The 14,472-nt window shown below is 35.7% G+C and overlaps 1 protein-coding gene across 1 annotated transcript in view; it reads right to left on the bottom strand.

The window, feature by feature from the left end:
- Window positions 1–346: 346 nt before the first annotated feature.
- gabra2a (gamma-aminobutyric acid type A receptor subunit alpha2a) overlaps window positions 347–14,472 on the bottom strand; it is a 34,916-nt gene continuing 20,790 nt past the window's right edge. Inside the window, exons 6-10 of the mRNA XM_009307207.5 lie at window positions 13,411–13,493; window positions 13,195–13,338; window positions 12,965–13,117; window positions 9,738–9,940; window positions 347–4,498 (exon numbers count right to left, since the gene is read on the bottom strand). Coding sequence (XP_009305482.1) covers window positions 4,202–4,498; window positions 9,738–9,940; window positions 12,965–13,117; window positions 13,195–13,338; window positions 13,411–13,493 — 880 coding nt within the window. The 3' untranslated portion in view covers window positions 347–4,201. The remainder of the gene's footprint in view (window positions 4,499–9,737; window positions 9,941–12,964; window positions 13,118–13,194; window positions 13,339–13,410; window positions 13,494–14,472) is intronic.

The following is a 14,472-nucleotide window of genomic DNA, read 5'->3' as shown; positions in this document are numbered from 1 at the left end:
TTATAAATGTAAAAGGGGGTCCAACCTGGTACTAGTAAGGTGTACCTAATAAAGTGGCCCGTGAGTGTATATATTATATGAATTTATATATTTGAAATAAATTAGTAATAATACCTAATAGTTGGCAAGGAAGTATTTTGTGATAAATTTACTTCATGTGAATAAAGTAATACCATAATAAAAACGTTAGATGTAGACATAAAAATCACTTTCATATAAATTATTACCATTGTTCTCCCAGTGCAAAGCCAAGTTTTGTTTTTTATGAACAAGTATGACTTTGATATTTTACAGCCACACGGTGCAAGAAAGTTCACCCACACAAAAGCAGAGCAACTGAACCATGTTGGCTTTGACAACACTTTATTTCAGTCAACAGGGGAGCTGTCTTTTTGCCCAGGCAGAAACTGAGAACAGAATGGCAAATTGAAAAGCTGCTAAAAGTAAGCCCACATGTAGTTCATCGAAGCGTTTACACTTGTCAAGATTGTTGATGTTACTCATGAAAACTCTGAAAATGTTTGACACATGATATATTGAGCGAACAGTATATTTTGATTCCCATTTTCATGGCATCATTAGGCATATACATCACACTGCGTAGCCCATTACAACCTTTATCTGCATTAACCGTGAAGCTACAATAGACATTTACTGACTGTACAACATTATCTTACTGTTGCAACATTAAGCAAATATGCGCATCAGAGGCCTGGACATTAAAAGCTTCGCCAATTGCATAACATACAGTAAAACCAACATGTTGCTCCTATTTAGGACAAGCAAAATTAAATATGTAAATCTGCCCAAATTTAATCTGCAGCTTCCACTCAATATGAACCAAAGAAACACAAGTGGCTGAAACGCAGTGCTAATGGCTGTGCTCGTGGATCAAAGTGCATGGATCATGCATTCTAGTCCTTCAAACAAAATTGGTGAATTATTTAGCTTTAAAAGAGGTGTGGATGTGCACTTTCATTTAAGATGCATTGCTTATGGCTGAGGATTAGATGCACAAGAGCGTGGTGTGTGTAAAAAGCTAATACGCAGACAAATTTGATGCAATAAACAAATAAAGTGCCTTATTTGATTAAATTGAAATGCTACATCAGTCAATATAAAAGTGCAGTGGTCTGTTGGACAGATACTGTAGTGCAGCTAGAACAAAACAAACAAGCTATTACATTTTGCTTCCTTTAAAGACTGTTTTTAGCAACACAGGCTAAATGGGAACACGTGCTTCAGCCTACATATATGTGAAACTGCAAAAACACAATTAAACATACGTTTGGCTGCTGTTTGTAAGTAAAATGAACACTATGTACACTAAAACAAGTGTATGGCAGTATATTCCTTTTCACTAATAATATTCACAGGCATGTATTTTCGATAAATAAAGGATTATTCTCATGCCGTTCTTTGCACAACATCAAATAAATCCCACAAAACCAATTAACTGTATGCTTTTTAATTGTATATGTGTGTTTTCACCTGTATATATCCAGTTGCAAAACTTTTCTGGCATGGTCACTTTTCTACATAGCTCACTTAATACTGTTGTATTTGTTATACAGCACGTTCTGTGTAAGTCTGGCAGAGTGATCTCATGAGGAAACGTAACTATTTTACATTTTGTTAAGTGGCTAATTCATATGAAAATGTACAATTTTAAAATGGAGTCATGGCACCCAACCCCACCCCTAAACCCAAGAGTCATTGGGAGTTAAGCAAATTGTATGAATCAGATCTTGCATATTCATACGAATTAGCCACTAAATCAAAAAGTTACCAATTGCCCTGTGATCGTGTTGGTAAAGCAGAGTTCCACAAAAAAAGATAAAAGCAATGTAAAATCAAAGTAAATCTATGTAGTCCCAGTGCAATTTGCTCTTACGTTTGATTTTGTAAACATTGAGTTAAGGGATAGGTTTAGGTCGGTGATTCGCCAATTTATGCCTCTGCATCAAGCGCACCCACATGGTATGGCGTAGCCTCTGCACGATCACAGATCCCTCACCATTGCTGACGCCGACTTTGATGTGCACCTCTCAAAAACTACACATCACAACGACGTATAGCGTAAGCTCTGTGATTGGTCACCTTGGTAGCGGCTGGGTAGTGGCCGAGAGCCCGAAGAAGTGACTGTTTACAAGTTTCGAGTCTCTATGAGGAGCTCCAGATGGAAACTTTTGTTTTGTGTTTACCTTATGATTAGGTTGCACTTCCGCCTGTTCCTGCCACTAAATGTGCGGGTTTTTGCTACTTGTACATTAAGGTAGTGTGCACAAGAAGAAAGTATATCTGAAACATATGACAAAACTTAGCCTGAGTAACGTATTACGTTAAGGTAGTGTTTAGAAAAAACAAAACACCTGCAAAGAAACTCAATACAGAGAAACATAAAATGCACGGCTATGCGCAAGGCATGCACCTTGGGTTACGCCGATTGCTTGACGAAGAAATATAAACCAACCTTAAGTGTTTCTATACAAATCCACCTTATCTATGATGTGTACAAGAAGAAAGTATATCTGAAATGTATAACAAAACGTAGCCTAACTTTTTACAGATTCGCAAAAATGTAGACTGCGCCCTCTAGTGGATTTGTCATTGGAAACATGCAATGAAGTGTACCCAGAGCAACGTATTATACATTTCTCAAATATATAGGCTGAGCCACCAATTTCCAATAAACATGGAATGTTTTTTAGCTATGTTTCCATCCAATATTGGAATGTTTAAAAATAATCTGCCCTTTCAGTTGAGTAAATTATTAATAATACATATGAAGATGCTGCAAACCACTGTAGCTCTTTTTTCTTCATAATAAAAATCTATAAATAATTCATAACAAATTACTTGACAAAAAATATCTTGCAAATATCATGCAGATATCAAATGTTTGGGAATGCAGATTAGACCATTCATTTAACTAAATAATTATGTTGTTTTAAATATTTAATTGAATAATTAGGTGGTGAAATCCAATTGCATAATCCTTTAATGCACATAACTCATTCATTCATACATTTTGTTTTCGGCTTAGTCCCTTTATTAATCCGGGGTCGCCACAGCGGAATGAACCGCCAACTTATCCAGCACGTTTTTTTACGCAGAGGATGCCCTTCCAACCACAACCCATTTCTGGGAAACATCCATACACACTCACTCACACTCATACACTATGGACAATTTAGCCTACCCAATTTACCTGTACCACATGTCTTTGAACTGTGGGGGAAACTGGAGCACCCGGAGGAAACCCACGCGAACGCAGGGAGAACATGCAAACTCCACACAGACAGGCCAACTGACCCAGCTGAGGCTCGAACCAGCGACCTTGTTGCTATGAGGTGACAGCACTACCTACTGCGCCACTGCGTGGCCCGCACATAAATCATAATTCAGATTTTTGTCATCAAAATATTTATTCAATATGTTTCCATTGTAGTTTATATGCATGTCTTCTTACTGCAAAAAAAGAAAGATGTGCTTTAAAAAGACAGTTCACCCAAAAATGTAAATCTGTGGTTCAATAATGTTAATGTTCTTGCACAGATTGATCTCTTTGCTTCATAAGATCTCTTAGTCTTCATGTGTTCATTTTGTTTTTGTTTAGTGCTGGTAGCTATTGATTTATTGATTTTGATTATTGATTTATTCCTTTAAACAAAAGCTTATTTTTTTAAACACACATTTTGTAATGTTGATCACATTGTTGTTCAATATCCCAAAAGCATGTGGATGGAAACATAGCTTTTCATGCACCATAGCTGTGAGCTTATTCACGTTTTACCCGAAATACTGACATAGACAAACACTTTGCTTAAATGCAAGATAAAATATTATAAATATATAACACACAAACGTACATAAAAAACACACGTATGCAGTTTGTATGAAAATGCCAGTAAACATTGCATAAAAAGGCAAGGAAATCCGTTAAACACACCACAACATACAAAAATAAAGCTGTGAAAAAAAGTTGATTTGTCCGGTTAAAGTATGCTAAATTGTCCTGGCAGTGGCGAGATTTTAAGGAGGCTGCAAAGAGCAATCACTTTAGAATGCTGTGATACAGAAATATCAGAAGAACACTGAGGAATTTGTACAAAATTTTGGTTTTTAGATTTTTTATATTATGTATCCTGTTTTGCATGTATTATACTGTGATTGATTGTATTTCGCAATAGCTAGTGGCTCACGGGGAGGGTACCATGTTCTTAATTACAGGTTCTCTGTTAAGATATGTTGCCCAATAAACTAAGTTAAAGCTGCCAAAGAGCACTGGAAAGATAATGCGGGACATACGGTCGATCTTGCTGACGCTGTTGAAGGTCTTCTTTGTTTCTTTGGCCACCGGTTGTGCTTTACTGGGCTCTGGTGTAGCGCTTTTAGAGACAGTGGGCAAAGCAGAGTCCTTTGCAATGTGGGGTGCGTAGTTTGCCACAGCGACTGCATACGCATTGTTCTTTTTCATAACGGACGTCTCTTTTTTCTGAAATCAGATAAAATTGATTAATACATCACTACATGTTCAATCAATGTTATGAACATGACATCTCTTACAGTGTAAAATAATATCCGTGAATTATTTCATTCATTATTTTGTGATTCATGATTTTTCCTCATATATTTATGCTTTTGAATTGCATTATGGGACATTGATTTTACTTCCAACAACTTTTAATCTTGAAAATTGTGAAAAAGTGACTTTTATAAATATTTTTAACTATTTAAAGTGATATACTGTCTGGGTTGTTGTTGTATAGTACACTAAACAACCTTGTAATAAACTTCCACTACATTTTCTGTTATTTATTTCTGACTTTTTTCTCATTATATTATTTCTTATATTTTATATTATTTCAGACTAATAAAATGTCTATAAAAGTCAATTTGTTAAACTGTAGAGTTGAATTTTCAACATCAAAATCATAATGCAATTCAAAAAGGTAAATAAACAGAAAACACAAAATACAGAAACTAAAAAATAAACGAGACTCTAAAATATATACTTTTTTGTTTGTTTGTTTATCCTTTCAAAATATGCTCTATTTGATTGACATCATTTGAAGACATGCATGCTGATAAGATCTTTGTTCGTCTTCATTCGTCAAATGGAATAATTAAATTATGAAAAGCAAATGATTTTCTTCTTTTTCTTTACACAGATGAACGTGAACTCAACATACAGTTTAAACAAAGTTGTGTCCAAGACAATCAGGAAGTTTCCAACACTTATACAAAATAAAAAAATGAATAAATATTTTGAAAAATTACACTGTGTTACCCTTTGTATAATACAAAGTAAAGAAAGCAATAAATTGTGATAAAAATACTTTGTAGTGTTTTAAATAAAGGAAAATAAAGAAATGAATCAAAAATAAATAACTCAATTCAACTCATACAGGGTAGAATTCAATATTCACTTTAAATTCACTGATAAATCATTACACTGTTCAAGTGACTCATTACGCTGTTCAATAGAATTGTTGCACTGTTCAAATGAATCGTTTCACTGTTCAATAGAATTGTTGCACTGTTCAAATGAATTGTTACGCTGTTCAATAGAATTGTTGCACTGTTCAAATGAATCGTTTCACTGTTCAATAGAATTGTTGCACTGTTCAAATGAATTGTTACGCTGTTCAATAGAATTGTTGCACTGTTCAAATGAATCGTTTCACTGTTCAATAGAATTGTTGCACTGTTTAAATGAATTGTTACGCTGTTCAATAGAATTATTGCACTGTTAAAATGAATCGTTTCGCTGTTCAATAGAATTGTTGCACTGTTCAAAAAAATTGTTATCCTGTTCAATAGAGTTGTTGCACTGTTCAAATGAATCATTTTGCTGTTCAAATTAATGTTGCACTATTCAAAAGAATCGCTTCGCTGTTCAAAAGAATTGCTCCGCTGTTCATAAAATCATTGCACTGTTCAAAAGAAACTTTTCGCTGCTCAAAAGATTCGTGTCACAGTTTATCGTTCACTGTTCAACAATAACTGAAGTCGTGAAGTGTTTTGACAATAGCCAATTTCACAGACTTATCCGGAATATTACAAGTAATTTTCTGTAAAGAGATCATGTGTGAACAGGATTGATAAATTAATTCCAACAATTTTCCAGATAAGTTTAAAAATGACCAAAAAATGCACAAAATTTTGTTGTGTGTGAACGCAAAGGGAACATTGGGGGTATGAGCATGTGCAAGCTCAGAACGTGCTGAAGTGTGCCGTCTACTGCGGGCCAATCAGAACATTCTGACGCAGATGATTCATTCACAACTATGCTGTTTATGAAAATAGCCGCAGGCTAGCTCTCTGCAACTCTCACATGGTCGTCCACTGAAGCTAAGGAGGGCTACTTCTGGTCAGTACCTGGATGGGAGACCATATGGGAAAGCTAGGTTGCTGCCAGAAGTGTTGTAAGTGAGGCCAGCAGGGGGTGCTAAACCTGAGGTCTGTGTGGGTCCTTAACCTGAGGTCTGTGTGGGTCCTAACGCCCCAGTATAGTGAAGGGGACTTTATACTGCTCAGTGAGCGCTGTCTTTTGGATGGGACGTTAAACCGAGGTCCTGACTCTCTCTGGTCGTGAAAAATCCCAGGATGTCCTTCAAAAAAAGAGTAGGGGTTTAACCCTGGCATCCTGGCCAAATTTGCCCACTGGACTCTGTTCATCATGGCCACCTTACCATCCCCATATCATAATTGGCTTCATCACTCTGTCTCCTCTCCACCAATCAACTAGTGTGTGGTGTGCAGTCTGTCACATTATGGCTGTCGTCACATCATCCAGGTGGATGCTACACAATAGTGGTGGATTGGATGAGGAGACCCCCCCCCCCCCCCCCCCCCCAATGTGTAAAGTGCTTTCAGTGTCTAGAAAAGCACTATATAAATGTAAGGAATTATTATTATTATTAATATTATTTATATTATTAATTTATAATATTAATAATATTGAGAATCTACTGCTTGTTAATCAGACATTTCTATTTTTCTGCATAGAGCCAACTGTGTTAAAATGATTGATAAAATTCTTGCCATAAACCACTGTGAGTTTACCTGTGAGTGCTGTTTAGCTGTGTGATGTGAGTATATGAAAGTGCCAGCTGGAGATTGAGATTACAGATTTTTAAAGAGCATCTCAAAAGCTGTAGAACATGCTCAAACATACCAATGCAAAAGTGTCCCCTCCACATCTCTTATTTGGGGATGTGCTTTTCCATACAGCATATCCACAGTGTTGCCCATTTCTATTGCACAGACCTCTGTGTAGTCAAATGTGTAAACATAAACATAACAAATGCTATAGTGACAATATTTTTCTTGTTTAGTTCATGGTTTGTGGGCATCACGGTGATGCAGTGGGTAGCCTCAGAGCAAGAAGGTCACTGGTTTGAGCCCAGGCTGGGTCAGTTGACATTTCTGTCTGAAGTTTGCACTTTATCCCGTGTGGGTTTGCTCTGGATTCTCCAGTTTCCCCAACAGTCCAAAGACATCCACTATAGGTAAATTAAATAAATTAAATTGTCTGTAGTATATGTGAGTGCATTTGAGAGTGTATGGGTGTTTCCCAATGTAGGGTTGCAGCTGGAAGGGCATCCGCAGTGTAAAACTTATGCTGGATAAGTTGGAAGTTCACTGCGGTGTTGCGACCCCTGATTAATAAAGCCGAAAAGAAAACGAATGAATGAATGAGTTCATGGTTTGTCTCTGAGACAAAAGCAGCTGCATGCAAGCCAAAATAAAAATTAAACCTTCAACAAAAACTGAAGGGGTCATGTGTACAAATACAAGTGCCACCATTTAGAGGTCATTTTTAGGTAATGACGTAAGAATTTACTGGAATTTTGGAAAGAATGCTTTTCTAGAAAAGTGTATTTTTGAATTTACCAGTAAGTTATTGCGAGAATTTTAAGGGTATTTACTGGTATTTTCAACGCTATCGTACGGCAAATCTTAATTTATTAATTTGATGGCTAATTTGTGTGAAATCGTACAATGAAGGTTGGGTTTAGGGGTGGTGTTTGGTGCCATGCCTTCTTTTAAAAATCGTTCGTAATTTTTGTACAAATGAACTCATACGAATTTAAGATGATCTAATGAAAACTCATCACTTTTTGATTCAGTGGCTAATTCGTATGAATTCGTACTTTATAATCTCATTTATAAAATTTAGTTCGATTTGCTCATCCCCCAATGACAATTGTGTTTTGGGGTGTTGTTGGGTGTTACGTTTATAGCTACGTTTCCTTGTAGAATCAGGCTGTACAAATTAATACGAATATGCCACTGAACTGACAAATTGTAAAATAGTTACATTTCCTTGTAAGATCAAGCTGGTATTCCTGTGTGAAAGCTGGGTCTAATGTTGTTGGTTCCTTCTAGCACTTTTAATTTCTTGGGACCTAAAATTGGTCTAAAACGTTCTGAGGGGTTTGTAACAACATGAAGGTGAGTAATTAATACTACATTGTTACATTAACATACTACTTATATGATTTGGGACTGTCCAGGGCTTGGTTATTTTTGGTTAAATATGGTTAAACAAAATTTGTCTTCAATACTAAATGTTTCAGTCCCTCTTTCCCCCTCTATTTTCATCTTAAAAAATGTTTCTGATATCCAACTTAATAAAATTCAAAAGTGAGTGTTTTTAGCTGGCTTGACAGCAGCCAAGAAAATAGTTGTGACAAGAATTTGGGTTTGGGCATAAACCTTGGATAAACTTTGAGGTTTACTAAATTGAATCAATGAGACATCAAAAAGCAGAAACTTCTGGTTCCAGGCCCCATTTTATTTTGTTTTGTTTTATTTTTTTAATTACTTTCCTCCTTTTTTAATTTTATTTTTTTTGTCTTTTTATAGTAATTTAAGGTTCCCTGTTTGGGCTTCTAATAACTTTTCTTCATCGTCGTAGACCTCTTTCAGCACGGTTCTGAATACCTACTATTATTTGTCTATTAACATTCTTCTATTTATTTATTTTACCTGGCTTAATTTTACCCTTACTTAACCCTATTGCCTTTTTTGGTTTGGAAATTTGTTTTATGTGTATGTATTTTTGTGTATATGTGTATTTGTATATATATTAATTTATTATTTTTTATTATTATTTATTTGTTTTAGTATGTCCTTGTCATTACTCTTCAGTTTTTCCTTTTTATTGACACTATTATTGTTATTGCTGGCACTATTATTCATACTGTTATTTAACAACCTGTATATTGGTTATTACATGTATATCTATGCTCTTTGCTATTTGCTGATTGTCTACGGCAGGCATGTCCAGACTCGGTCCTGGAAGGCCGGTGTCCTGCAAAGTTTAGTTCCAACCCCAATCAGACACACCTGGGCTACTTAATCAAGCTCTTAGTAGCAACTCAAGAAAGATTCTTGCAGGTGTGTTGAAGCAAAAGCTAAAATCTGCAGGACGTCGGCCCTCCAGGACAGAGTTTGGACACCCCTGGTCTACGGCATGTTTTTCTGGGCTCGAAAAATACAAATAAATTTATAAAAAAAAAAAAAACATACTACTTATATTACTTTATATATACGTCCCACTAATTCAATCTGTCTGGTAAATCTGGTCCACAAAGTAGGAAAACGTTTAATCAAAAAGATGTTAGGAGATTAACTCAACTGATGTGCCTCATCAAAATAACAAACCTCTTCCAAATCAAAGCTCCACTCCAAAATCAAAGCACGTTCTCTGTAACCATGGTTACCTTATCATTCACAATGCTCTTTCCGTCCCAGGCCCAGCCGCGCTTGGTGAAGTAGTTCACTGTGGCAAACTCAATGAGAGCAGAGAAAACAAAGGCGTAGCACACTGCGATGAACCAGTCCATGGCTGTAGCATAGGCCACCTTCGGTAAAGAGTTTCGAGCGCTGATACTCAGAGTGGTCATGGTTAGCACTGTAGTCACACCTGGAGCAGAAGAACATCACAAAAAGCTCAGATACCGCATTAACGCAACAGGCTTCACTGCAGATGATTACAAGCATTCATGCTGTTCACTCATTTGAGGGGAAAAAAACAGCACAGATGTAGACGTGTAATCACAGTTGCCCTGAGCTAATGAAATCATTTCAGCAGTCAGTCATATGCCCTGAGTGGACCTCCTGTCCTCATTTTTATAGATGAAAAAAAAATCTATCTAAATATTTTCAGAATTATAACATAAATTAGAGAGAAAATGTGAAAAAATACTATATCTACAGTAGCGCTCATTTTAAATTCAAAACATATACAATGTTGTTTTTCTGCAATACAAATTATGATTTAAAAAAGATTGAACAGTATTATATTAAAAGAGTGAATAATTATAGTTATATAATTATTTATAGAAGCGTGCATCCTACATGGAAAAATACATTTATCCTATCCTATACATTTACTTAAAAAAATGTAAAAAAAAAATGTCAAAAAAGTATTTGTTGTCAATTTACTCATCCAAGTCCAATACACAATATTCACAGGTATTCACTTTGTGTGTGTGTGTGTGTGTGTGTGTGTGTGTGTGTGTGTGTGTGTGTGTAGGGTGTTTTTTTACTCATAGTCTTATAGTCAATCTGTAGTTTTACACCATGGTTCAGCTAAAAATCAGTCAATCAAAAAAAAAACAGCTTTTTTCATTTTCTATAGATTTTACCTTTAAGAAAGATAATTAAAGGTTTAGCTTTAATTGTGGAAAAAACAAGATAATTTTAAGCTTTTGCCAGCTAATTTCATCTTTTGGAATTATTTTTGGCTGGGATCAAAATCCGTAATGTAGCGCGAATCTGCTAGTGAAGTGATGGCACGTCGGTTTCGCATTATTATACTAGTTTTATTATTCTTTGAGAAGACGCTGCTTCTCAATTATTTATGAGAGCACTTGCTTTCCGAAAACAGACCTGCCAAGCTGTGAGACCGTGTCCATGCACAGCATGCAGTATTTAGTTGTTCATGAAGGGTCTGCATGTGTTTGTTTCCATGGTGATCCACAAGGTTTGCAAGCATTTTTGTCAGGAGAGCTGTATGAGAATTGGAGAATGGTGGACTTTGTCTTTTATCAGTTGAGTTTGTTACCATTCAGACTCATTGCTTATTCACATTCACACATGTTTAAAATCCTCCAGATTACTGGCAGGGCTAATGGTTGAAACAGAAAGGGCAAGAGACCTGCTGTAATGCTCCACTTTGTCTGCATTCAGACCAGGGGATTCAGGAAAGAAGTCCTCTTCATTTATAGTGTTTATATGAACAGGATTATCTTTATATTGATATAACAAATTGTTAAAGACTATAGAACACACAAGCCATGTCACTCGTATCTTTTTGAATGAGAAAAAGTGTAACTGTCAATATGGTGAATAAAGCCCCGCCCACTAGTACAAGAGCCAATCATCGATCGCTATATTGTGAATAAAGCCCTCCTTCTAGTACAGAAGCCAATCATCGATCGCTATAAACTGATGACACTCTGGGGAGGGGTTTGGACCAGACAAGAGTTTTTGTGTGATTTAGATGTTTAAAGATGAAACTAGACACACTTATTGTATAATTGTATTGATGAATCCCAATATGATTTTTAATGGTAAGGTTGGCAAGCAATTTTAAAGAATTTGATGTTTCCATTTAGACAGAATGCCCGCGCATACTGCCCGAGAGGCTTTCAAAGATGGCCACCGAGTGAAATGACTTGCCTTAAAGGGACTTTGGTATTACTGTATATGAAATTAAGGATAACCTATCGTATATGAAGCAGGGCATTAAATTACTTACTGTTTATTTCTTTGGATTTTAAATTTGTAAACAATAAAATCATGAGTCTCTGACAGTTGTTTGCTTCGCTCCCTCTTTCTCCCCTGCTCTGCTGGCCAAACCCGCTCCTCCCTCTGCTCTCAGCGCTCCACGCCCATAATAAAGCATTTTTAAAATAATTCTGAGGTAGACTTGAACTGAAAGAGGGGGTTTCATGACCCTTTAAGATCAAAGTAGGCACATTTTCAGCAGTATTGCTGAAAAATTAGTTGTTTTATCTTCCGTTTTCAGCAGTGTTGCTTTTAAAGGTATTATATTATATAATCTTCAGTCACTTTTTAAAACGTTACTAAATGTCTTACTCAGTTAATTTTTCATTAAAGTAATGTATTGCTATTTCTGCTTTTTTATTATCGCAGGTGGCCCTAAGATTATATAAATATTTTATTTTTAAAATTAACTTTTCCCAACATTAATTTTCAGGCGAAGGAGACTTGTCAAGGCACTTCGTTCCACTGTGGCAACCCCTGATGAATAAAGGGACTAAGCCCAAGAAAAAGTAATGAAAAAAGACTTCTGTTTGTTTGAAAGCAACGGCAACTAATGTTTTTTGTCCTTATTTTCCCTGACAAAAATAACACTGCAGTAAAATGGGCCAAACTGCACCAGTCTGCAAATTTCAGGAGTGCTTACAGCATTTCCATAATGCCTTTAGTGACTTGAGCACTAAAACAACAAAGAGTAAAAAAAATCACAATTTCAGCATTTTGTTCTAAGTGAAATCCCCTTGCAAGTGTGTCTTTAATATAAATGTTTTTTCTGATGCTAAGGCTTCCTCCCACTGAATGAAGAAAAACACACATATTTATATAAATAATGAAAATTTTCTGACCTACAAAACACAAACATAGAAGGAAACCAATTTTTTGATTTGTTTGTCTGTGTACGCATTCATTTTAAATTCATCCCTCGAGTTCACAAAGAAACTGAAATTGCAAGACAGAAAATATAAAATTACATGCGCAACAACGGTTCTGCCACCGACTGCATCAATAATTGGATCAGAACAACAAAATCAGCGTGCTTTACAATAAAAGGATGTTTTATAGCCAGCGCATAAATGCATGGCATAATAAACGGAATTAAAAATCTTTTCCACATTATGTTATGATTACAGTCCAACGCACTCGAAACATGCTCACCCACCAAAAACTGTGCGTGCCGGAACTGACTCTCTGTTGAGCCAAAAAGAGACTTGAGATAAGATGACGGTCATAATGCAGGGCAGGTACGTCTGGATCACAAAGTATCCGATCTTCCGCTTCAGATGGAAATGGGCAGTCATTACTGTATATTCACCTACACAGCAGGAGAGAAACATGAGATGGGCGAATGAAATTGAAGAAAACATATGGATGTTCGTTTTAGCATCATACCAGTGCTGGACTTAATGGTTTCTTTGCCAACAGTTTGTCCCATCAGATCGTACTGGTTCAGTCTAGATCCATCCGGAGCCACTTCCACTGACAGGGTGGCATTACGTGTCCAAACGTACGTCACTTCTGTCAGGGTGTACGCATCTACAAATGCAATATATTCAAAAAAGACCCAAAAAACATCATGGAAATAAATCATTTATCTGTTTTACTTACAGCTACCAAATTTAAGTGGACATGAATGGAAATCCATTGGAAAGTCCTCAAGATGCATTGGGCATTCAGCTTGAACAGTCAACCTGAACAAATTCAAACAAACTTACAGATTACATTTCATAACACATATTAAAAATAATGCATTGTATAAAACAGAAATCCCACCAGAGCAATTCACTCTTGAAATACACCTTTTTACAATCGGAATGCACAGAACTGACTAAAAATCCCAGTGAGAATATTTAAAATGTTTCAAACTATTTATGTGTTAAAATAAATACTGTTTTGAACTTACTTTTCATAAAGGAATCCTAAAAAATAAAATATTAAGTTTTGCACTGTACTGATGTTATTATTAATATTTAGCATGTTTCTTGAGCAGCAAATCATTATATTAGAAATATTTTCATAGGATCATGTGACACTGAAGATTAAGGGCCCTATCATACACCCAGCAACACGTGTTTTTTACAATTTGTTGCTATTTTCATACCAGCGCAATTTTCATAGCAAATCCATTTGCGCCACTTTGTGGAATCATGGGTGTGCCAGTCTAAAATGGAGGTGTGTTAAGGCATATTGTTTACGCATTGCTATTTTTAAAAACTAAAATAGGCCGTGCCATTGACCATCCAAAAGCAGGTCTAAAGTTCAGCGCAAAGCCTTTATGCCTCTATGCATTTTTTCATTTCATTCATGACAATTTGCATTTGTATAACGTTATTATTATTAGCAGTATTATTTATATGTAAATTTATATTCCTTTTAATAAAAACAAGTTTATATTTGTCCACCTGTCGGGTATGGAGATTTATGCGTCACTATATGGGGCATAAGAATAGGACGTGTGTTTGGATATAACAAAGTTTTTGGACCACACTTAGTTATTATTGTTCATTTATTCGTTTGCTGGAAATTATAACTGAATTTAGAAATAGTTTTAAAATAAATAATAAAAATAAACTTAAATAAATACTTAAAATAAACTTTGCGCACTAACAAACGAAATTAAATATGTTGGCTAATGGATGTCTTATGTGGAGTGAGTTTCCTCTGTTTCCT

This window comes from Danio rerio, chromosome 13 (assembly GCF_049306965.1).
Source record: "Danio rerio strain Tuebingen ecotype United States chromosome 13, GRCz12tu, whole genome shotgun sequence".
NCBI classification, from domain to species: Eukaryota; Metazoa; Chordata; class Actinopteri; order Cypriniformes; family Danionidae; genus Danio; species Danio rerio.
Note: the sequence above shows the minus strand (reverse complement) of the source record. Positions and strands in the feature narration are given on the sequence as shown.